General features: G+C 50.8%; 2 protein-coding genes across 5 annotated transcripts in view; one reads left to right on the top strand and one right to left on the bottom strand.

Annotated features, from left to right (window-relative positions):
- The window catches only part of TFB1M (transcription factor B1, mitochondrial), a 72,994-nt gene extending 68,387 nt beyond the window's left edge, over positions 1–4,607 (top strand). The window contains exons 6-7 of the mRNA XM_077755102.1: positions 1,026–1,153; positions 4,254–4,607. Coding sequence (XP_077611228.1) covers positions 1,026–1,153; positions 4,254–4,497 — 372 coding nt within the window. The 3' untranslated portion in view covers positions 4,498–4,607. The remainder of the gene's footprint in view (positions 1–1,025; positions 1,154–4,253) is intronic.
- Positions 4,598–23,817, bottom strand: part of TIAM2 (TIAM Rac1 associated GEF 2) — a 111,329-nt gene continuing 92,109 nt past the window's right edge. For 2 of the 4 annotated variants that reach the window (XM_077755088.1, XM_077755089.1), the window contains exons 13-24: positions 21,897–22,076; positions 18,647–18,715; positions 17,952–18,077; positions 17,016–17,124; positions 13,704–13,883; positions 11,943–12,061; positions 10,810–10,918; positions 9,710–9,768; positions 8,945–9,050; positions 7,999–8,086; positions 7,464–7,618; positions 4,598–5,778 (exon numbers count right to left, since the gene is read on the bottom strand). In XM_077755088.1, the coding sequence (XP_077611214.1) occupies positions 5,186–5,778; positions 7,464–7,618; positions 7,999–8,086; positions 8,945–9,050; positions 9,710–9,768; positions 10,810–10,918; positions 11,943–12,061; positions 13,704–13,883; positions 17,016–17,124; positions 17,952–18,077; positions 18,647–18,715; positions 21,897–22,076 (1,893 nt within the window). In that variant the 3' untranslated portion in view covers positions 4,598–5,185. The remainder of the gene's footprint in view (positions 5,779–7,463; positions 7,619–7,998; positions 8,087–8,944; positions 9,051–9,709; positions 9,769–10,809; positions 10,919–11,942; positions 12,062–13,703; positions 13,884–17,015; positions 17,125–17,951; positions 18,078–18,646; positions 18,716–21,896; positions 22,077–23,817) is intronic. The other 2 variants (XM_077755091.1, XM_077755090.1) reach the window with 2 other exon arrangements.

Raw genomic sequence — 23,817 nt, 5'->3', positions numbered from 1 at the left:
AAAAAAAAAAAAAATAGAATGAATTTTTTGAAAAGCAGTGGTACCACCCCCATTCCATAAATTGCTATATTTTTCTTAAGCCTTTGAGAGTCTGTGTGATGTTCTAGGGAGCAAGTTGAACAGCTCCTCAGAGACTAAGGCTTTTGTCCATGAGGAGCAGACTTCCCATTTGTTAGACCACCGTCTTTGTCAAGCATTTTTGTGTGTGGTAACTGCTTCGCTCCGTTTCTCCCTTTGTCTTTACTTTCAATACTATTCCTTTGTTATTTTGAATATATACTTGTGAATTACCATTGAGTCCAGTTTTAGAATAAGACGCGGTATATAAGTCTATCAAATATGCCTGGAGTGTTTTATTTTCTGATAAGTAAAGAATCCCCACTGCTGGTAGGAGCTTACTGCTCAAACAGTGACATTTTGGGGGTTTCCATTTCCTATTGAACCTGCCTGGGGCTCCCAGGGCATTGAATATTGCTCCCAGAACGTGGTGTGCAGGTGACGATCGTGGATTCAGTCCAGCTGATTAATCAGCGTGTGTACCCAAAGTAAGCAGTGTCCTAATTGATTCCCTTTCTGGGGACTTGAGCACTAAGTGGTCCCTGAGGAGCCACCTGCCTTCTCGTCTCTGTTTCAAAGCCCAGCTTTACAGTCAGAACTGCTGCAGCAGCTCATTTCCACTCATTCCAGAGCTAAATAACCACCTCTGAAGTTACCTGTTATCTGCCCACCAACTTGAATGATTACTTGGATTGATCCTAAAAGGCCATTGTAAACCTCCATCTTGAAATTCAGTGACCACCAAGCACAGGTCTAATGGGTGTCCTTACAGAATGAGCACAGCCATTGATTGCTCTGAGTCCGCTCAAAGCCAAGGGCGGCGACTCACCTGGCTACACAGGGTGAAGGCGAAGCCCTTGCAAAGATTTTTGAAAACTACCCCGTCGCCTGCCCACGTTTTATAGAGATGAGTTGTTTCAGTCACCTGATTCCCGTGCTGCAGTGACATGCGTTTGCTCACGACGCAGGTGGACGTGGGTGTGGTGCACTTCACGCCCCTGACGCGGCCCCAGATCGAGCAGCCTTTCAAGCTGGTGGAGAGAGTCGTGCAGAATGCATTTCAGTTCCGGAGGAAATACTGCTATCGAGGCCTGGGGTAAGAACGCTTTCTTCTGTTAGCCACACGCTTTCTACAAGCCTAATACTTTTAAAGATGAAGGACTTTGTTTTTAGGATTCTTCAGGCTGTCTGTGAATGCTCCCCTTAAGGGGAACAAAGCTTGACTGCCATGAGGAAACAGCCTGACGGGGATCTAACCCGGGTGCACCGACACCAGCCCAACCTGAAAGGACAGTCACACGATGCGCCGTGGGGGCCAGGACTTCTTTGCCAGGGAAGATGGCGCCAACTGGTTTTCACACTCAGCACTTCTGACCTGTATGTGTGACACTGGCCAGCCAGGTGTCCCGCGGTTCAAGTCTGACACTGACCACAGAGTCGCACACACCCCGTAGGTTAAGGGTTCAGGGCTGCAAGACCACCCTCCCCCTTCAGATGCTTGTCACAAGTCCCAGGTGCCACTTGTATTATTTTTTAATGCTTATTTTTGAGAGATTGACCATGAGTGGGGGAGGGGCTCAGGAAGGGAGACAGAATCCGAGGCAGGCTCCAGGCCTCAGCACAGAGCCCGATGCGGGGCTCGAACCCACAAACCGCGAGATCATGACCTGAGCTAAAGTCAGGTGCTCAACCGACTGAGCCATGTAGGTGCTCACCACTTGTATTTCTGACCCACAGGCTATCAACTGGGGATTTCTGGGGTTTGTGTGACCACCCCCCACCCCCCACCATTTCAGGTTCAGTAATTTGCTAGAATGGCTCACAGAGCTCCTGAAAAGCCTTTCACTTATCAGTTTACGATAAAGGCTAGAACTTGGGACTTCCAAGTGGAAGAGATGAAGGGTGGGGTTTGTGTGGGAGCCAAGGGCTCCTCTCTGGGCTCATCACCCTCCCGGCCCCTCACAGTTTTCACCAACCTGGAAGCTCTGTGAACCCCGTCACTTACGGGTCTCCCTGGATGTTCCGTTAGGCACCGCTGGTGGAAGCACTGGCCCTGGTGACTGAGCTCGGTCTCCAGCCCCTCTCCTCTCCCTGGAGGTGGGGGGGGCGGGGGGCGCGGAGGACTGAAAGTTCCAACCTTCTGATCAGGGTGGTTTCCTTTGGCGCCCTTCCCCATCCTGAAGCTCTCGGGTGACCCGCCAGGTGCCCCCTCAGCCCAAACTCAGGTATAGTTGAAAAGGGGTTTTTTAGGAATAACAAATATGCTGTCACCCTATCCAGAAATTAAAGGTTTTTAAAGCTCTTTGTAGGAACCTGGAGCAAAGGCCGAATGAACGTATTCTCACACTATCTGATTGGGTTTTCTAAACGCTTTCTTTCCATCAAGCTGCTGTAGGACACAGCTAGACAGCAAGTGTGACATCAGAGCAGCCAGACTGACATCAAGTATTCATACAGCGCAGTTTTATTTAATGGGGGCCCGTCTGTTCCGCCATGCTCACTGCTCTGCACACGCACGTGGCCCCTGGCAGCAAACCCAAACTGAATGTGAAGGCTTCCGGGCCACTTGCCTCCAAAGGCCCTGCAGTGACCACAGTGATAATTTATATCCGGTGGCATCCAAGAAAATGTGTTAACTCGGCCTGGAGGGGGAGAGGGAGGGGGGTGTGCGTGCATGCGTGTGTGTGTAAAAGCCTGCCACTAATTTAGTCAGCCTTTAGCTGAGTAAACGGGCCTGGCCTTGTAGGCATGCATTTCCCATTTTTCCCATTTTCTAAAAACCCCCTTGTATGAAAAGCTCCACCTCTTCCTTTTCCAGTTGTGTGACGTGTCCCCTTAGCACACGATTTCAGGAACGGCCGGCCAGCTGCATCCTGAACCACCCCCAGAACTCGCTCCTGGGCACTTGAGCGGACTCGTGTTCAGTCCCAGGCTTGCCGTTTGCTGACAAATCAGGCTGGGTTTAAAATTCTTTAGCAGAGACTGAAGGAGCTGGGGATGGACCCCACCGGCTGGCCCGGTGCTGGTTAGGATGAAGGCCACAGGCTCCGGCCTGGACGCTTCCCTTCCACGCAGGCTGTGGCTCAGACAACTAACTGTACGTGATGACCGTGATTTCATGGAGGGGAAGAAAAGATCACAAAAAACACATTTTGCTTTTGGTAAATCCTGAAATTGGCCTGAGCCCAGAGCTGGCCTTGTGTGTCCAGGCTAAGTCATGGGCCTCTTCATTTCACACACAGTCCCCTGTGCAGCTAGGGACCCCAAATAGTGTGACNTGGCCTTGTGTGTCCAGGCTAAGTCATGGGCCTCTTCATTTCACACAGTCCCCTGTGCAGCTAGGGACCCCAAATAGTGTGATCCACTTGGACCTGTTGGGTGTCCTTCAGTCACATACACCCACAAATTGGTCTGGGGGATCAAACCCCTCCTTGCCATGAAACTGAACTCTGAGATCACGGCTCGCCCGGACACTGTAGGGACCATGACCATGAGCCTGTGAGAAAAACTCCATCTCCACCGGCCATGGCGTCTGAGCTCCGGAGAGCCTCCAACTGTTGAGAAAAGAAAGAAAATCCAGGTGTAGCTTTCCAACATTTAAGTCAGTTTGTCATTCATTTTAAAACCGTGGTCTGGCTTGGTTAGATGAAATTTAAAATACATACTTCAAATCAGTTTTAAAGATGCCTCAAGGCAAATCTAAAAGAGGGAACGATCTGTTTGCATTTTCACATCACCGGTTTTCTAACTTTGCAAAGAGAGGTCATTCTCGGGGTTGGTGGGTGTGTGTGTGTGTGTGTGAATGGTTCTAAAGGCTAAGTTCAAATTATAGAGAAGAAATTAGACAAGTTTCATATTAAAATATGTGGCGAAATAAGAAGAGGCAAATCAAATGTTTCTCTAAGAATGCAACCGAGCAGAGGTTACTGTAAACGATACTTGTACTGCCGGAGCTTTGGAACGTACCTTCCCGGTGGACATACGGCACAGGACACATTAGCTCTGCCTTCAGCGGCCTTCGTGCCTGGTGGCGAGTCCGAGACCCCTGCCCGCCAGTTCGGAGCCCCGGAGCCACGCCAGCCTGTCTCTCCTTCCAGTGGTCAGTTGTCCAAATGATGTCATTTTCAAACGGGAGTAGGAGGCATTGTGACTTACGGAGTTCCCGGAGTAAAAGTCGGATTCTTTTCTCTCCTCAGAATGTTATTCCCTGAAGTTCAGCGCGTGGAGAGCACTGAGAAACTGCTAGAGTTGGCGGACGTGGACCCTACCCTTCGACCCAGCCAGCTCTCTGTTTCCCATTTTAAAAGCCTCTGTGATGTGTACCGGAAAATGTGTGATGAAGACCCACGCCTCTTTACTTACAATTTCAGAGAAGAACTCAAGCAAAATAAAAGCAACAACCCGGAAAAAGAGAACGACCAGGAGAGATCCAGACTATAGCTGCTGCTTCGGCGGCGAGCAGCTTTCCGGATGCTGCTTTTCACAGTGTTGAGCTGCTCACACGTGTACTCTGTGGTCTATGGACGGACAATAAAAATACGATTTCCAGATGCGACTTATTTCCCTTTTACTGTACAACTTGGTAGAGAAAATAATCAAATAACATACAGTACAAGCTTTCTTTTAATATATATACTGCATAGATAGGACATGTTCAGTATAAACAGCATCTGTTACAACCTTACAAAAATGAAATATCTGCACATTGTGCCCCTCACCCACGTGAAAATAAATATGCTTTAAATAAAGCAGAAACTAACAGCTCAAAGAAAATGCCCAGAGGATTGGGGGAGGGGGGAAATGACCTTTTAAAAACTATTAATCACAACTCCCCCATCTTTTCCCACATAAATTAAAATAGACTGCAATTTTAAGGATCCTAAGTCATTTTGATACCTGCTCAAAAGGGATATAAACTAAGTAATTTACAGATTCTTACAGATTCTGATCAGTTTAATCTAGTTTTCTGATCTACAATAAATTAAAATAACTTAAATCTTTACAACTATTTCTTGGGAAAATGTATGCTGCACAAAACCCAGTAATGAATAGTTTTTCTGCAATTTCCACTTTGCCACCAGTTTAGAAGTAAAACAAGCCATTTAACCCTTGTGGGGCGGACACTGTACTACGACTTTCCGTGGCTCCCCGTTTCGTAAAAACACTCCTCGTTGACGACCGACGTTAAACTCTGGACGCTGAACTCTCGCTGCAGAACGGAACTGAGATCGAGGTTGGCATTTTCAGACTGACTGTCGAGGGACTGGTGCCGGATCTGGGCCTTGAGCAGAGTGCCCCTGTCCCGTTTGGTGCTGTTGGCTTTTCGTTTGATGGCGCAGAAGTGGCCCCGGACCAGCTTGGGCGGCTCGCCGTGCGGTCGCCGCTCGGCCGGGTTCGCGTCCGCCTCGTCTGAGATTCTGAGTCTCTGGAACTGAAGTTCAATGTCTTTGGTGGGGCTGCCCCGCCTCGGGGTCTGGTGGTAGTCGTCGTCCTCGTCACTCAGAATGTCGCTCTCTTTGATGAGGCCGGGGGAGAGGTGGGCCGGGCCCGCCGGCGGGTGTCTCGGGGAGTCCTGTGCTCCCCCGGCCGGGGCACAGCCGCCGCTGTGCGTGCCGCTGCTCAGGCTCCCCTCGTCCGAGTCCAGGGAGCTGCCCCTACCCGGCTCGCCAGGCCACTCGCAGCTCGACGAGTTCTTGAGGACTCTCAGGGACCTGGAGGACGCTGCAATGACAAAAGCACGCTTCCCTTCAACCGTGGAGAAGCGGACTCCACGATGAAGTTTCCGCACTGCCCGCTGTAAGAGCTAACGTCCTAATCACTTCTCACTTCTGTTACCAACTATCCTGGGACTTGGGCAAAAAAAAAAAAAAAAATACTGCAAATTTTTTTACATAGGTTTATTTCACATTTTATGCTGGAGGGTTTGGCATTTTAATTTAATGACCATTTTTTTAAATAACTTTTTTTTTTAATGATGATTATTTTTGAGAGACAGAGCAGGGGAGCTCCGGAGCGGGGCAGAGAGAGGGAGACACAGAATTGGAAGCAGGCTCCAGGCTCTGAGCGGTCAGCACCGAGCCTAACACGGGGCTCGAACCCATGACCTGTGAGATGACGGCCTAAGCCGAAGTCGGATCCTTAACCGGTTGAGCCACCCGGGCACCCCAAGGGTTTGGCATTTTCAGATGACCAATCACCGGAGCTCAGTTGGTGAACATCGAATAAGAAGCTATAAACTGTGACCAGGGCTAGGACTGTTAGTCTGCCAATGGATACCTGGAAAAGTCAGTTACTAACAAAACCTACGTTCCTTTCTTTCTCAGGAGCGCTCTGTAATCTGATAACCGGATTCTACCACAGTGCTCTGCCTGTCCTCCGCTTTTTCCCCTTGCTGCTCAATTAAAAGTAAAAAATGCCCTTACCACTCATGAGGACAGTCTCTGTTGGCATTTCTAGTTAACTTTCAGAGACTTAATGGGAATAATCATTCCTCACTCCTGGGTTGAAGTGTGTTTAATTCCTCACTCTTGGGTTGAAGGGAACGGGGGACTCTGGGCTGCGAGGTTTCTGCAGACAATCACAGCACGTTTTGATGGCTATAGCGTATTCTGGCAATAGAGGGAAAATATCTATATATATGCAGTAAATTTGAAGAGGTCAAGTTAAGAGGACCTCTTAAGCGTCCAACTTCAGCTCAGGACATGATCTTGTGTTTCATGAGTTTGAGCCCCACGTCGGGCTCTGTGCTGACAGCTCAGAGCCTGGAGCCTGCCTCCCATTCTGTGTCTTCCTCTCTCTCTGACCCTCTGCTGCTTGCACTCTTATCTCTGTCTCTCAAAAGTAAATAAATGCTAAAAAATTTCAAAAAGAATAAAGAGAAGTATTTTAAAAGACTACAAACAAGATCAAAGATCCTAACAAAATAGTTAATATAGAAAGATGGTTAAAACAGACTGAAATTTTAAAAAGCAAGCAAAAATCTTAAGCACGATTTTGAATGTTTACTTGCCGACACGCTGAGTGGATCAAAAGATCTCCATGCCTCGAGCAGTGACTTTCTAGATGCCCTGAGCTGTTGTGAGCCCCCCCCCCAATCTCGGGGAAGAAACAGGTGACACGGTGACTGAGCTGTGCCCACTGGTGGTAAGAGGCGGCCTTGGGCTTGGGCGTGGTCACAGTTTACTACAAGGTGTGGGAGCAAAGGCACTTCAGGGTTCTTACAAGGAAACAACCGCTACCACCTTGTCACACCACCCGCGGACTCGGGTCTGCTTTAGAGCTTCCAGCCCCCCCCCCTCCCCACTTTACAAGGTGATGACTCGCTGCTCTATTAACATGAACACACATCCTTGTAGAGGAGCTCAGAATGTTTTCCCGAACAAACACAAGGCCAGTGAAGTTCTCACCTAACTTGGCCGAAACAGGAACTCGGTTCTTAAGAGGTACCAGGCGATCCTTACACATTTTCTCCAGGGGTAAGTCACACTTTATGTGGCGCCGGAAGTTCTCCCTCAGGATAGATCGAATGACCTTGACGATGCTGGTTTTGCTTTCGCTGTCACTGGGGAGGAGAGGAGAGGAAACAGCGGTACCGTCCAGCGTCATGCTTTGAGCCCCCATGCCCTGGTCCTTCCGTGTCCCATCACTGATCTCAGGACAGACAGATGGCACGTCACCCAGCCGGTCTGTGCCTTGGTCTCCTCACTTACAAAAAAAGAGTGTGAAGTGATGGCTCTTGAAGTGGCTTTGAGCACAAAGATCTGGATATATATTTAATCAGCGTATTGGATTACGGGCACAGTTGCCATGGGCGGGGAGGGGGGCTGGGTGTGAACCCCAAGTCCTCACAGCTCAGGAGGGCGCTAAAATTACACTCCCTTCTCTGAGAGACCCTAATTCTGCCTTATGCCCGCGGCCTTTAATCTCTGGGGGTAGTAATACCTGCAGCACAGCTGAAAGATGGTTTCCGGCCGTCCTTCCACTTCTGACTTCGTATGGATCAGTTCCCACAAGGAATTATTTTCCGGCCCTGTGCGAGAGGAACGAGGGTCTGCACCTTTGCCAAAGATGCGAAGTTTAAGAAAACTCCAGTCCGGTGTTCCCTGCCCTGAGTCTCATTTTCTTCTGAGGCTCGTTCTATGTTGGACTTTCACAACTAGTTTTCAAAAGCTAAATAACGTACGTTTTAGTTATTTCTTATGTTTCCTGGTTGTTTTCCATCAATCGTAACATGCTTTCTCCCTAGCCCTGGATTCCATCTCTCTGGGAAGCAGATTAATGGAACCTGTTTTTCAACCCCATTCCATTCACTGTATTCCTTGGAAGGAACAGTCAGATATGCTCAGGTACCTGCGGTGAAAGAGGCCAGCCTGGGGTCGGTGGTTCTAGGAAACGCGAGCAGTTCACACGACAAGTAAAGGGACCCGGAGCACCGCCGCGTGCGCCGGCCTGCCGGTCCCCTCTCCCCCCAGAGGCATCGTCACCAGAACACGGTTAGTCTCCCGGGATCTCTGAACATTCTCTAAGGCTGAGGATATTTTTTCCCCCTAATATCACATATAATACTGCTTAATCCTAAGAGCTTTTCTGGATTAACAAAAACTCTTAAATTTGTAGACCTTTCTTTAACAAATTTGAGGGTATCGAGGATATCAGGCAGAAAACAATGTTGAAAACCACTGAGGGTGAAAATAAGGAAACAATGAAGAGAGATACTTGGCAAAGAAAAGCCGTCCATTGGCATCTACTTTCTCCAAAAGTCCGTTAAAAAGAAAATTTCAAAACAACCTCTCTCATCCTCATTTTCCTTGCCTATAACACAAAACCCAAAAATTATCCCCAAAGTTCTTTCCTGGTTTTCCTGGCCGCCCCCCGCATGGACGCTTACCTGCTGTGTTCCCCAGGCGGACTTGAAGCGCCGATATGGGGATCAGCCAGCGGAACTTAAATGGATCCAAGTCGCCAGAGCCATGCGCAGGCCGGGAATTGGAGGGCTGGAATATGAAAGCCCCCCGAGAAAAGTGTGAGAACACGCTCTCGCCCAGAGAGGAGGTGTGTGTGAGGGGGGTGTGCGTGGGATGGCAGCTTTGAGTTCTCCCTGTGGGCAGAGTGAGCGTTCAGGGTGCTGACTGAGCCCAATCAGGTCAGGTCCCCGTTCTCAGCTCACAGGGTGCGCGGCGAGAGGGGAGAGTGGGGTTAAGGGGACAGAGACCTCGAGACCACAAGCAAGAATGACCACCAGCCTCCTGTGTCCCCATCAGCTCTGAGCAGTAATGACTGACGGCTTCTTAGCTTCAGCTAAGCTGCTTGGTTGGTGGGTTGGTTCTGAGCCAAGGTAAAAGCGATTTGAAAATAACCAAAGTTACATGGTCTCTCGTGTCCGGGGCAGATGTGGGCCATTTCAGGGATATGAAAGCTGACGTTCTGTGTAAGCCCCAGCACAGGTTATCTGTCTGTGTCTTCTTTTAAGACAGGTATCATTTGTGGGGAGAACAAGAAATACCCTGAGTATCTGAGTGGGTCAGTCACCCCAGGAATGAGTCACACTCTACGTCAAGCGAGGCTGTGGCCCTGAGCAGGCCTCTCAGCACAACTAGGAAGACGGAGCCATGGGAAGTTGGCTGTAATTAATCAAAAGTACTTCTCATCTTACCAGTTTCTTCTTCAGTTTGCAGTGTTCTTTATAAACCAGGATGACGGCTCTCTTAAAGACTAAAGAAAAAGAAAAGTCTTTCATTATTTTATACAAATTTTGTCCCAAGGCAAAGTCCTAAGTAAGACTGAATGTTTTTTTTAAGAAATTTGGATATTTATGGGAAATACCCGAATTTTAAAAAAATGTAATGTTTATTATTGAGAGAGGGCACGAGTGGGGGAGGGGCAGAGAAAGGGAGGAGACAATCTGAAGCAAGCTCCGGGCTCAGCTGTCTGCCCAGAGCCCGACGCGGGGTCGGACTCACAAACAGTAAGATCATGATGTGAGCTGAAGTCGGACACAACTGACCGGGACCACACACGTCACATGCCCCAAGGCTGAATGTTCTAAGAGAACAACGCTCTTCAAACTTCTGAAGCTCTAAGACGCTATGCTAGCACAGGAGTGAATAAATGGCATTTCCCTCTGATCGTATTTGAATTATGAAAATATACCCGCTTATCTAAAAGCAATTATCTGGGGGCACCTGGGTGGCTCAGCAGGTTGAGTGTCCGACTCATCATTTTGTGCTGTCAGCACAGAGCCTGCTTGGGATTCTCATTCTCTCTCTCTCTCTCTCTCTCTCTCCCCCGCCTCCCCTCGCTCACATGGGTGCTCTCTCAAACAAACATTCAAAAAATAAGTAAGAGTGATTATCTGAAATCAATCTTGGCAATTTTTAAAAAATTCTTATTTTATTGAACTCTGAGGACATGGTGTTGATGTCAGTGAGAAAACAGGGTCTATACTGGTCTCAGAATTACGACATTTTGAAATGAGGCAAACAATTACGATAACAGGTTTCAAAATAGCCTTGAGAGATCTGTTCCTGTAACACTTGGCCAGAACCACTAAGCCAAGCAGAAGGGAGAACAAGATGACGAGTATGCACGGTGACAGCATGTTGCATAGTGGGAGGCTGGCTCTGTGAAGTCAGAAGCCATTAGGACAATGACTCTGGCTTCCAGAAAGCAGGGTTGGCCGGACTGCCGGCTTTAGGAAGTCCTGTACTACCCCCAGCCTGGCTAAGTTTACACTCTTCCGGATGCCATACTAACCAAACACTGTGAGCTCAAGGTCCTTTCTGGCTTTTCCTAGAGACAGAAACGGATTCAACCAGGAAACTGCAGAGTGCATCAGAAGCTCCCCCATGGAAAGTTCTGTGACCTGTTTCACAAAAAGCGGGAGATAAAGAAGACATGGAGATCACGGGGCGGGCTGCTCCTGGTGGACAGTGAATCACATCTATGCGTAGCCATGTATCTAGTGACAGCTAACATGCAAGCACCTTCAGTTTGACTACAATGGCCCCTGTAGACACGGGGCCTTTAAATAGTATCAGCTTTTAAAATATGAGCGAAGCATCAAATTGTCTGAAACATAACCTAACCGGGAAGACATCGGGGTTCAGCGCACACATCATACGCGGGTGACACACGCCTCATGACCTACTTCACGGCGTCAACAACACGACAGTTCAAGGCTCAGCGACAGTGACTTTGCGAATATTCATTTACCTCCGGCTCCAGCACCCTAACCAGCCCTAATCCACAGACTGCTCGGGCCTGTAGATAGAGACGCAGCAACACTGACACGGATGAAAAACTAAACTCCAATTGTTTTCTGTCCTTGCCTTTTCCTAGTGAAACTATGTTCCTTGTTATACGTAGACTTTGAGAGCTCAGGGTGAGTAATCAGTCAGAAAAGAAAAATCTAGATGTCACACTCCGTTCAAACTAGTTCTGTAAACAAGGAGGTGGCTGCCGATGTCAGATAGGAAGAAAGGAGGTGGAAGGGCCCTAGGCTCTCTCCACAGGCTGGCTCCCACTCCTGCACTCACCCGCCCCCTGCCAGCTTGCACTCTCCACCGCTGTGCCAGCCTCTGGGCTTAGTCTTGCCTCCTGCCCCATGAAAACGGAGGAGAAAGCGGGGACAGAAGCTAAGGGAGATTGCTTATTTTCTGTTGTACAGTGTTATGGTGACAGAAGGTTACACCTCAAACCAGTGTAATGAATTTTATGTTGACATTACTACTTAAATGGTGTGGTTTACTGTAAGCATATAGATCCACAAAACTTTAGGCGTTTTCTCCTCCCAAGAGCCCAAATGGGGCGGCCTAGTCCAGAAGGCGCCTGCGGATGCAGTGAGCAAACGCGTTACGCTTCTCTGGGAATCTGCAAGTCCCGCTAACCTCTTTCTCTGTTCCACTCTGTTCTGCCACGAGCTGGTCAAACACGGTCCCGTAATCCTCATAGACCTTCTGCATCTCATTGATGTGGCTTGCTACTTTTTCCATTGCCTTTAGAGCCTCTGAAAAATATGAAATATTTTTTTATTATTAATTTTAAGGCCTACCAGCAGCAGTACTAAGTTCAAGATCCCAGCCAGGATTCAAGACTGTTCTTACTAACAGAAGTGTTGCTCAGGTAGCGCTCACGCAGCCCACTGTCATCCAGTCATCGTAAGGAAGAACCGTAGACTGATCTCCACCTCCAATTCTCTTTGGAATGAGGCAGAACGCAAGTAGAAAGTATGGCTAATAACAGCCAACACTGACTGAGCACTTTCTACCTGGCAGGTGCTCTGATGGGCGGTTTATGTGAATCATCTCCTTTAATCCCCACTCGATGACTGTAGGAACTGCAATCAACCCCATTTCACAGACGAGAAAACTAATGTGCAGAGGCTTTAAGTATTTGGCCAGACTTCTCAAGAGAGAAATAAGGAGTGGGGCCAGAATTGAAACCCAAGACTGACTGGCCACGGATACCTACCCTCACATCTTCCCTCCCCTCCTGGGCTGATGGAATGGTGAGTGCACCACACTAATTTTTTAGTAGGAACGTACTAACGCCTCCGTAAACATCTACTTACCAGAGCACACCATCTGCATTATTTATGCACAGTGTTTATTTATAACTTTCTACAGGGCATGTGAGGGACAAAACGGTTTTGCCAAAGTCAAAAAGCAAAATTCCAGGTTACCTATTTGTTGTATTTTATTCAGTTTCAGTATTTTAATTCAGTTTGGAAGGAAGTGTGGAAGGGAATTCTTAACATAGCCATTTAAACATCACTTTAATGGACCTTCTCACACATTATTTGAAAACGAATCATTAGATCATTTACTTGTAGAATTTAATTTCCATGTAAAAGAAGTGTTTGTCTTTGTGACTTATACAAAAGTATGCTTGCCAGAGAAAGAGACCCAGTTTAATTTGCACTCTTCTCGGTGTTTATTATTCGGTAATACTAATGCTTATGAACAAATCTGACTCTCAGCCTAGGTATTTTATTACAGGCAGCTTAACTGGACCACGTAGTTTTCACTTGCAGAGAACAAATCACTATTTTTCTCTCATGCAAACACAGCATCTCTCTGAAGGATAATCTGCTCACATCAAACTGCGGGTCTTGTGGATTTGACAAACCGCATCAGTAATTGCCAAGGTTACAAAAGAAGACACATGAGCATCACGCGGGAAGCGTAAACTGTCCCTGGGAGCCAGGCTCGGCCGGGCTCTGCTCTCCAGTCCCCACAAGGTGGAGCCCCACCCAACGCATCGATCAGTAGCACTGGCAGCTCAGGACACCAAAGTGCACAAGGTGGCAGGAAAACAGGCCCCACTTTCGGCTCCGGCAGCCCTGTTTTGCAGGAGACCCAAAGTCACGTCCTTCAACTCACTGAGTTCAAATACCTTCTTTGAAAAGTGAAAATGGAACCATCCGTCCAGAGGGGCTTGGGGCCACTGCAGTGACCTGATTTTCCCAAGTATCTGCCCATCTGAAGGGGTGGCCACAGCGCTGGCTATTTCCGCGTGCTACGGTTATATCGAAGACTCATGGTCGAACCGTGGGATGTTCTGATATATGAAACGAAGCCGGGAAGAGGAGACTCGTGGGCTGAGCGGGTGACGGCCGTCACATTTACAAGTGCCGCCTGTTTCCTTACCTGTCAGGTGGTAGTGCTCCTCGCTCTCGTGGTCCGTCAGCGACACGAGCTCCCGGAGCAGCAGAGGGTACTTGAGCACTCTCTGAACCGGCTTGATGAGGTAGGACTCGAGGGTGGAGGAATGCTGTTTGGTGGGATTACGAGCGTCCAGAAAAGCCTTGAAGGCCTTATCAGTTTTAGCTACAAGCAGGTGGAAAAAAGAGCCGTAGAAGAGCACAGCAGGATGGATTAAACCCTACTTCGTTTCGTCTCTAGTGGAGTTCCAGATCGTCCACTTCTACAGTCCTCCCAATGCTGTTCTTTACCCAAACCCAAATGCCTGAGTGGGTCCAGCCCCAGCCATCAGTACGGATCTGGCATCACAGCTCTGTGGCCAATCCCATGAGCAAGGGGAGCTTACGTCCACCAAAGAGGAACACCAAGTTGAATGTCTGACTTTAGAGGCATAGTCACATGCAAACGCGTAAGAGATTGTTCTAAGTGCCTAATAAGTGAGCTTCAACCAATTCATAAAGCCACAGAACAGTATCATGCAAGCGCTACACCCTAGTCTACGAAAGAATTCTATAGCAAAATAAACTAGTTCTCCTCCACCATCCTTGCACAGATCATTACTTATTCTGTACACTTAGAGGCTATCTTTTTAAGTTTACTTATTTATTTTGAGAGAGAGCGCGAGAGAGCACATGTTGGAGGGGGGTTGGGGGGAGATGGGGGGAGAGAGAGAATCCCAAGCAGGCTCGACACCCTCAGTGCAGAGCCTGACGTGGGGCTCGAACTCATGAACCGTGAGATCATGACCTGAGCAAAATCAAGAGTCGGATGCTCAGCTGTCTGAGCCACTGGGTTACCCTCTCTTTTTTTCTTTTAAGATAAGTTTATTAGCACTGCTGCCTTCACCTCCACAGCTCTGAGCAATCCAAACCTTCCACCACATGGGACACTCACACCTCTGTAAGCAGTGACTACTACCTGTGTTCCGTGTCTGACGTTACGAAGGGCATCCGTAGGGACCCAACTCTATTTAGTTTCACAAGTGCCAATGGACGGACAAGTGGCTGCTCTGGATTCTACCTGCTGACCCTGGTTGACCAGCTGTTTGGAATTCCACCAGTTTGAATGAAATTACACCCTGATTTGGGGTTCTGTTACAAAGGCAAAATCTGTAACTACTAGGAGACGCGGGACCATTTTGAATGGGACTACCGGACAGAGTGGGTGGTGAGACGATCCTTCAGAAGTGAGCAAAGCCTTGGTGCTGCGTTAATGTCACTGTGTCTGTCACGAAGAAGGTGTTCCTGGGAGGAAAAGCCGATGGAGTTAGGTCTGTGTTCAAACAAGTAGAGGAGACGGATTTGGGCTGGAGCTTGTTAATCCTGGCGCTTCAGGACTCCATTTCTGAAACTTGAGCCTGTTCTACGATGCCGTAAAGATCCAGATGTAACCCAACGGCAGAGCTGCGCCCGTGGCACCGGCTACACGCTCTGTGCACTGAACACACATCCACGTGCCTTCCACGATACTGCAGAGAGTCCATTCCCTGGTCTTTAGCAAGAAACACTGATGGCAACCGTGAGATCCTTTTGGACAATGCCGTTTGGAAGCCTATGACGACAGAGGGGGCTCAGAACTGAGCTGGGCTGCTGCTGCCCTGCTGACGCAAATACAGAAGAGTTCTGTCCCAGAAGAGCGCCCTGACTCACTGGCTTCTGGAGTGGGAGCAAATCATAATGGGAATCAACCGCGGGAGGCCGCCTGTACTTGAAAGAAGGCATTCAAGTTCAGGGGGACGTCATTTTGATCCTAGGAGTTTAAGACACGAGAACAGCGGAGGCTTTAGCAGGTCCGGGTCTTACTCCCCAGCTCACGTAGGAGAACACAGGTAGCCTGGTGGCCTCGTCTGGAGGCCATTCCGATGAACATCAACAGGATCACACGGTTTCACACGCTGCCTCCCTGGTCAGAGCCTCACATACACCCCCGTCTTTGCCTGACGCTCTCCGTGCCAACCGACTCGCTGCTGCACATGGCCTCAAGTCCTATGCCAGCGTCACTGACTTTTGCTCCTCTGAACCTTACCACCAGAGATGAATGAGAATTCCAGAGAATGGGATAGAGACATGTCTTCGGAGAGAGACCGATGTGAGAACTGTCATCGCCTCCGCCAAGAGACGTGTGGGGACCTAGAGAAGCCTCAGTAACACAGTCGCCGCAGGGGGACCAGTGTTCCCGGTCTGGGAGTCACCGGACCAGATGGAACATCAGGTTGACATGACACAGCAGCTGTGTCACAACACCCCTGACAACACGCGTGCCCCTGAAGGAGGTCGTGGCTGTCATCCAGTCTCCGAATGTGCTTCCCGGGCTGGGCTGACAGGCTGGCCCGTGACGAAAGGTATCCCAGGTGGATTAGGACACGGGCCATGTGCCTAACACCGACCCACCGCCAGGCAGCAACCCGCCCCGGCACCTCCCTCAGCTCCGCGGAGCGCTGTCCGCTGTCGGCTCGGAAGGGGAGAGTGAGCACGTCAGCCACACAGGTCTACTTAGACCAAATTAAAAAAAAAAAAAGTCTTCAGTTAAAGTCACCAGAATAAAATAAGGTGATGAAAATGTAGAGAGAGGCTCCTGGGTGGCTCGGCTGGTTAAGCGTCCGACTCTTGATTTCAGCTCAGGTCATGATCTCATGGTTTGCGAGACTGGGCCCCTCAAATCAAGCTCTGTGCTGACAGCAGGGAGCCTACTTGGCGTTCTTTTTCTCTCTCTCTGCCCCTCCCTGGCCTGCTCTCTCTCTCTCAAAATAAATCAACATTAAAAAAATTTTTAAGTGGAAAGATGAAATATTTCCACGACAGGGTGTGGGCTGTTAAATGTTAGTTTTTTCCTGGTTCTACCGAAAAGGCTTTAAGTTTCGTTAACACACTTCTTGTGAGTTTGGTGGTGGTGTTTGCAGTGGTTCCTCAGCATGGGAAGGTTAACAAGAGAGAAAGAAAACAGCACATGGTGTTTTCTGTCCCCATCCAGGGGCTCATGGTTCTGCGTTTTTAGGTCAAGTTATTTGGCAAAAACGAATCCAGAGGTAACTGAACAGTGAGGTGACACAAGGGAGGGAAGGCCCTCTGCTTTCAGGACATGGGTCACTGTTACCAATAAGCTGGAATAGGCCGAAAAATTTCCCCTTACCATCTGTCAATTTCAAGGCCAAGAATGGAGCATGATCCATCAAAACTGCACCTTTCCCTACTTATTACATGCAAATTTACTGTTAAATAAAAAAAAAAAAACACAGATATAAGGGCATGAGCAACTTACCTCGCTCTAGAACCTTCTGCACTTTAATATGATTAGCACAGAATCCGCTGTACAGTTTAAAATGGTCCGCGTAATAAAGGAAAGAGCCTCCAAGGGAAAACAGTAATTTCTGGAAGGGGAGGGAAAAGTCACATCGGTCATGGCTTAGTCAGTGTCCGCGGGCTCTGGCGTGCCATTGGACTGACTCTTCAGTGCGTCCATGGCGTCTCAGACACCAGAGCACTAATGCCTCAGAGAATTCGCCAAATGTAATAAGCCCAGGACCAGGACTGTGCCATTTTCACGGCAGACGGAGAACAGTCTGGTATTTCCCTCACAGATCTTGAGTTTGATGGAAAGCTTCCTGGCAGCAGAGCCTACGGACACTACAGGCAAAGGGCAGGAAAGAAAGTTCTACAAAAATACACCTGACAAAATGGGATACAAATGACCTGAGAGGATAATTAATGAAGCCAACTGTGCGTCACTCGAACAAATGCTTCTGTCTGTGGGCCGCCCTACCCCTTTCCACCGTCTTCCTCCTTTCCCTCCCTGATGCTCGCACTGGAGACGGGCCTCCACAGAAGAGAAGGCTCTCTCAGTGCCACTGACCCGTGTCCCAGGGTCACAGGACGGTGACGATGAAGGATTAGACTCAGGGCCGGTGCTCCCGCCTCACAAGCAACTCCCTCCGTATCCCTCAGCGGACTTGTGCCGAGAGCCTGGACACGGCCCACTGGCAGGCAGACCACAGAAGTCGTCTGTCCCATCAGACCCGGACCTCATTACCAGGAGCACGAGTAAAACTGCAGCCTTTCACCCCCCGCCCCGGGAGCAACGTGCAACGGAAGCACTGAGCTGACCCCGTCAGTAGTCGAGGGGCACTTCCTGTTTCAAGGGCGAATTCTGTGCTCTGCCCACCTATTTCTGCTTTAAGCTTAAGTCAAAAATACTTACTCTAAACTGCGAGGGCGTCTCCAGGGTGTTGAAGTCAGATGCTGCTGAAACCCCATCCTCCAGAGTCTCCAGAAACACCTTCTGAAATTCCAGCATCTCTGGCAAGCTCCCAAACAGTGACTCCATCTGCATGAAGGCCAGGGTCGCACAGAGGGCGTCAGCAATGGAGATGGAGAGGGCCCCCCCCAATACCCAGATGAACAGGCAAACCCCAAGTCGTTCACCGAGCAGGGGACAGAAGTCAGCCCCTGAACGAAGGCAGCGTACTCACTCTGGGACACAGTCTGCACACAGAGTTTTACGGCTCTGGCTCTGGGAGTGGTCAAATAACTTTCTAAATGGATGTAATGTTTTCGGGATTCAAACTGGTAAAAAAAATGGAAGCCCATAGAAAAGAACTAATGATGGAGATTTAACATGAACGTGTCATGAATTAAAGAGTGACTTTTGGCCACAGCTTCTAATAAAAGGGCGCGACTGTCCTGCATTTGTAAGCACTTGCCACTGTGCCTCATGGGGCAGAGGCCACACGAATGGCCCTGGAGGAGGCCACGTTGGTCCCTGTGATGATCCTCAAGTCCTGTGTATTCTCTGGGGATCAGAAAATATAACCTCCGGGGAGACCCAGTAAAGGGCAAACAGGACTAGCCTGTGCGTCAGTGGACGGGGGAGGCGGGGGGAAGGGGGCCCATTACCTCATCTTGGGTGAGAAAGGTCTCATTCTGAAGTGGCTCCAAATATAATTCAAAGAGGCAGCTCAGATCCTGAGAGATGGAAGAAAAGAATCTTTATCATTCACGTCTCCAAACTAGCCAAGTGTTTCCAGTACCCCATGACCACAGCTCCAGACTCCCACTGGCAAGGATGGAATTCGTGTCTCGTTGAAATTCATGACCCTAAAAGTGGTTAAGTCAGGGGCGCCTGGTGGCTCGGTCGGCTAAGCCTCTGACATGGGCTCGGGTCATGATCTCATGGGTCGAGCCTCGCGTCGGGCTCTGTGCTGACAGCTCAGAGCCTGGAGGCTGCTTCGGATTCTGTGTGTGTGTGTGTCTCTCTGCCCCTCCCCCACTCATGTTCTGTCTCTCAAAAATAAACATTAAATAAGCAAGTAAGTAAATAAATAAATACATAGATACAAGTGGTTGCTATCATCATTTCTGCCCTAGCTCACAGGGGCTAATCCCATAGTCCCATCAGCAGCTGGGTCACCTATGCTGCTCAGACAGCCTGGGGGCAGAGCCAGGCTCTGTGGACCGGTGCGGGGAGGGGGAGTGGTATCATCTCCCCGCAGAGAAGGCGAGCTCTGGTGAGGCACTTCTATCGGGCGTGGCCATCCCTGCAGGCTCACCAGCTTCCTCCTCTGCCCCTGGGGAGCATGGTGACAGCCCCACCTCGGAGCAGAGAGGGACATGGGAAGATCTGGGAAGCTCTTAAACTTTGGGGGTGATGCGTTAGAAGAATTTCAAACTCCCATATTCAAATGCAAGAAAAAATTTCCAAAGATGAGTGGAAATAGTCCAGGCCTTATTTGAGTCTCCAGGACACCGGGCTCCAGTAGTCCAGAATAGTGGGAGTCAACAGCATTTATAAAATGCTTTAAATAAATGATTTATTTCTAATAATTTGAACCCAAGACTAGGATATATTTTTGTAATAGGAAAGATTTTTTTTCTTGTTTCATTTATTCTTTAGAATTCTGGGTATGAAAATATTAGAGGTAATTGACTACAAAGTCCATTACTTTGCTCTCTCATTTTACAATGGGGAAATCTAGACCCGGAGAGCTTGCTGTAAGAGCCTGAAGCCCCCAGAACCTTATGGCCTAGGGCCTGGGAGCGAGCAGCCAGGCCTGGGATGCCTTTTACTGCTTCGCAAAGAACAGCTCCCTGGCCTCCCCTCCCTCGCCATCCTCTGAGCCACTGCTTCCGAGCGGGGAGACGTGGGGAGTTACTGCAGCGAATCTCAGGGAGCACACAGATGCCGAAAACTCCACGTTGCATGCAAGGGTCAAGGTTAGACGAACAAGTAAAATCCCGTGTTAAATGTCAGCCACGAAGAGAAACCACAAAATAAAAACGGTGTGTGTGCACGAGTCACGATAGGCACCAGGTGCTGGTTATGTTGTGAGAGACGGTGAGGGGCCGCCCTCTTCCCTCGCGCGGCCAGTGCCGCTCGGCGGGACTTACACGCCGCGAGCTGGCAGGCGCGGAGCCGCGGGGCCGGACAGCTGCAGCCCTAAGGGAACAGAGTGCGGGTTTCTTGCAGAGACAACGCCTTTTCTGTCCCGCCCGCCCACGACATCCACCTCAACACCCTACCAGTGTGTCAGTGAAACCCGCCTCCTGCTGCATGGCCTGACAGTAAAATGGAACATCAGCGACCACGGTCTAAAGGGACTTGAAGGAACTCTGTCCTTGAATCTGGGTGGAAAGCTCACGGCCGCCCTCAGGAGGTAGCCTCTGAAGCCCCAAACCACAGCGCACAGAGCTGCGTGGGAGAGGCCATCGTGGCCCCAGGAAGATCCAGAAATCTAGTCCCAGCTCCCCAGTGTTCATGTCCTGTCCCCATATAGATGCAGGGCAGGACCTAAGGGGATAGGAAACCAAACTGTCAACTTTATAGCTTTCCTTTCTCCCCTAAGGGACCAAAGAGGAGGAGCTCTGGGTAGTTTTCCTGGGCTACCTGCGAATAAGGCCTTCAGTAAAGCCCAGATACAATGACAGTGACACTATGAGTGGGGAAGCTCAGGCCTGTGTCGCAGAGAAGGAAGGTGACAGCTCTGTCTGTGCGTGTGCACGTGTGCAGGAACCCGGGCACACCTGTCTGAGACCCTGGAGGATGGTGCTGGAGGGGCCGCCCCAGGCCGGGCTGCCACACCGAAGCAAAGCCAGGGGTCTCTCGGCCCGCTGCCCGTGCCAGGCTGCTTCCGGAACGGGCGGACCATGTGAGCGGACGGCAGTGCGGAGCTTCAGCAAATACTTAGAGCAAAGGAACTCTGCCTTCACTTCCCAGGCTCCAGCCTTCTTCATAAAACAAGCCTCAAACCACAGGGGCGCCTGGGTGGCTCGGTCAGTTATGCGCCCAACTCTGGATTTCGGCTCAGGTCGTATCTCACAGTGTGTGAGTTCAAGCCCTGCATCAGGCTTCATGCTCACAGTGTGGAGCCTGCTTGGGATTCTCTCTCTCAAAATAAATACACTTAGTAAAAATGCTTCTTGAGGGGCGCCTGGGTGGCTCAGTCGGTTGGGTGTCCGACTTCAGCCCAAGTCATGATCTCACAGTTCATGGGTTCGAGCCCCACATCGGGCTCTGTGCTGACAGCTAAGAGCTTGGAGCCTGCTTCAGAATCTGTGTCTTGCTCTCTCTCTGCTCCTTCCCTGCTCATGGTGTGTCTCTCAGAAATAAAATAAAAACATCAAAAAAATAAATAAAAAATAAAAATGCTTCTCAAACAATTAACTGGTGGCTTCAGAGATAATGAATTCTTCAGGTGAAGATTCTCAGCAACCGCCCATCGGCGCCGGCCTGCGAGCAGCCACGTGAAGGCCAGCTGCTCCGTCGTGGGCCTCTGTCGCACAGGGACCTCCTCCAGGCAGGTTTGGGGGCCACAGCAATGGTCTCCTGTGAGCAAGTTGTTCCCAGGTCCCCCGCCCCTAAAGTGATCTCCAGCCTCTTCTAACTCAACCAGTACAGACTCCCTTCCCACAGACCGCAGATGACAAGCCAGAACATCTGTTTCCATAGTGAGAGCTACCTTGGTAACAAAAGGAGCCGAGGATCTAATCCTTCCAAGTCCTCTGGGCTCGTGCACCCTCCCCCCTGCCGGGCAGCAATTCCCCACTTCACAGAGCAGGCGGCTACAGTGCCAGGCAGATGTGACCCGGGGACCCCTGCCGACTACAGCAGGCGACAGAGCAGGAAAGAACGTGCGGGACCGTCCGTTACCTTCACGTAGGACTTCTCTGTGTCCATCAGCTCCTGGATGACTTTCCGGAGGCGATCGGCGTCAGAGAGGTGGCGAGCCAGCGGCCTGGGCGGTGGGTCTCGAGTGCCCCGCGGCCCCTCCATGCCGTTGGTTTGCGGGGTGTGGAAGCTCCTGCACAGCGCGGCGAGCTGTTCGGCGCTCTGGGGGAGGAAAGACGTGCCAGATCACGTACGAGGCGCAGCTCCATGTCCGCTGCCCAGCAAGGACGCCAGCGCTGTCTCCCGCCCCACACCCTCTCGGGCAACAACCTAGCGCCACCGGGTTCACTGCTCTCAGAGCGCTGTGGCGATCACTTAGACAACGGGAGTAAGGACGGAAGCTCAGCGTTTCCACAGGATGCGTTTCTGTTGTCTAACAGCGGTCCAACACACGGCTCTTTCTTGCGTACGGAACCAGGAAACACGGCCCGGGCTTAACCCTCAGCAACAAAGTCGAGGTTGCTCTAAACCAGGCCGATGGCGTCCCGGGAGCCCCCCGTACCCGGCAGCCCCGGCGGCCTTGGCGTTACAGCGTGCGGGGCAGCTTGGCCTCCGGGGCTCGCAGCTCTGCCCTTGAACCCACCCCAGCCCTGCGGGCTCACGCCAGCCGGACGGGAGCGAGCAGGTGAGCGCTGCCGCACCTGCCAACCTGGCGTGGGACCCGGCAAACCCCAGTGGGTGCCAGAGACAAGGGATGGGTGGTCTCCGTGGGAAGCTGTGTTGAGAGCTGGGGGGGAGGGGGGGCACACACTGAGGGACAGGAGGAGCGGGAACGTCTGGGGGCCCACAGCCTGCGGTGCCGGTTCCCACTCGGACCCCAGCACAGCGACGAGGAAAGGTGCTCGAGGAGAGGCCCCTGGAGAGTCCTGCCTGATGCTGGTCGCCTCCTCCCATGTGTCTCCACGATGCCCGGAGTATCACCCGATGCCACGCAGTGTCCTTTTACTCTCTTTCTGCCCCCACGCCGCCCCCACGCGGCTGCAGCCCACTCAGCGCCTGCCGGCGGGGGCCCTGCGTCTCTGTCACTGCCCTGCGCGCCCAGCGAGCGCTTGGCTCTCCCGCACTGCACCGGTCACGGAGTGACAAGGCAGCGTGGTCCCCGCACAGATGACGGGCGTCCCTCCACCTCTGACAACCTTCTGTCTCTCAAACAGAACTCCCCTCCTTGGGGGTAGATGCCCTCACGCCCGCTCCGCTCTCGGCTGCGGTGAAGCGCTGAAGAGCCGTCTCCTCGTGCGGAATTCATTTCTTTTGGGACGCTCTAGAACACCACAACTCACACAAGCGTGTGTGTCACACAACCATGGTGGCTGTGATGCACACCTGTTATAGAGGCTGTCCCCTGACACACTGAGAGCCTCGAAGGAAAACGGGGGTCCTGCCCCCCTGCTGTCTCCCCAGCCCTCCCCTCGACACCGATCTCTTGACTCATCTTCAAACCCAATTGGTGTCACCCGAGGGCCTGCTCTGTCTCCAAAGGGAAGACAGGTCCTGCCCGAGGCAATAATGTAGGAAACCCTAAAGCACAGCCGAGGGCAAGCTGAACACCACCCCAAGCTCTGCGGAACAGACGAAGGGGGTGAGACCCAGAAAACCAGCGGGAGTCCCTCCGCCGTGTGCGCGAGGCTTCAGGGCAGAAGTGGGCTGTCACACGGGTCCTGGAAGGAGCACATGCGCCCGAAGGGAGAGCCACAGAATGAGTGCAGTAGGAATGAGCACAGGAACACAGAGACCCCAGCTCAGGGGCATGAAAGCGAGCCTCCTCTCCACCCGGACGTCTGCGAGGAGCCAGACTGCTGGGCCCTTTACACAGAGTCGTTTCTCTTTTATTTGCACGTAAATCTTGGAGCGAAAGTTCAATCAACTCCGCGGCCGGTACTGGGCTTCCGACCAGACACACAGA

Source organism: Crocuta crocuta, unplaced genomic scaffold, assembly GCF_008692635.1.
Source record: "Crocuta crocuta isolate KB4526 unplaced genomic scaffold, BGI_CrCroc_1.0 scaffold11, whole genome shotgun sequence".
NCBI classification, from domain to species: Eukaryota; Metazoa; Chordata; class Mammalia; order Carnivora; family Hyaenidae; genus Crocuta; species Crocuta crocuta.
This window is presented reverse-complemented; position numbering and strand designations above follow the sequence as displayed.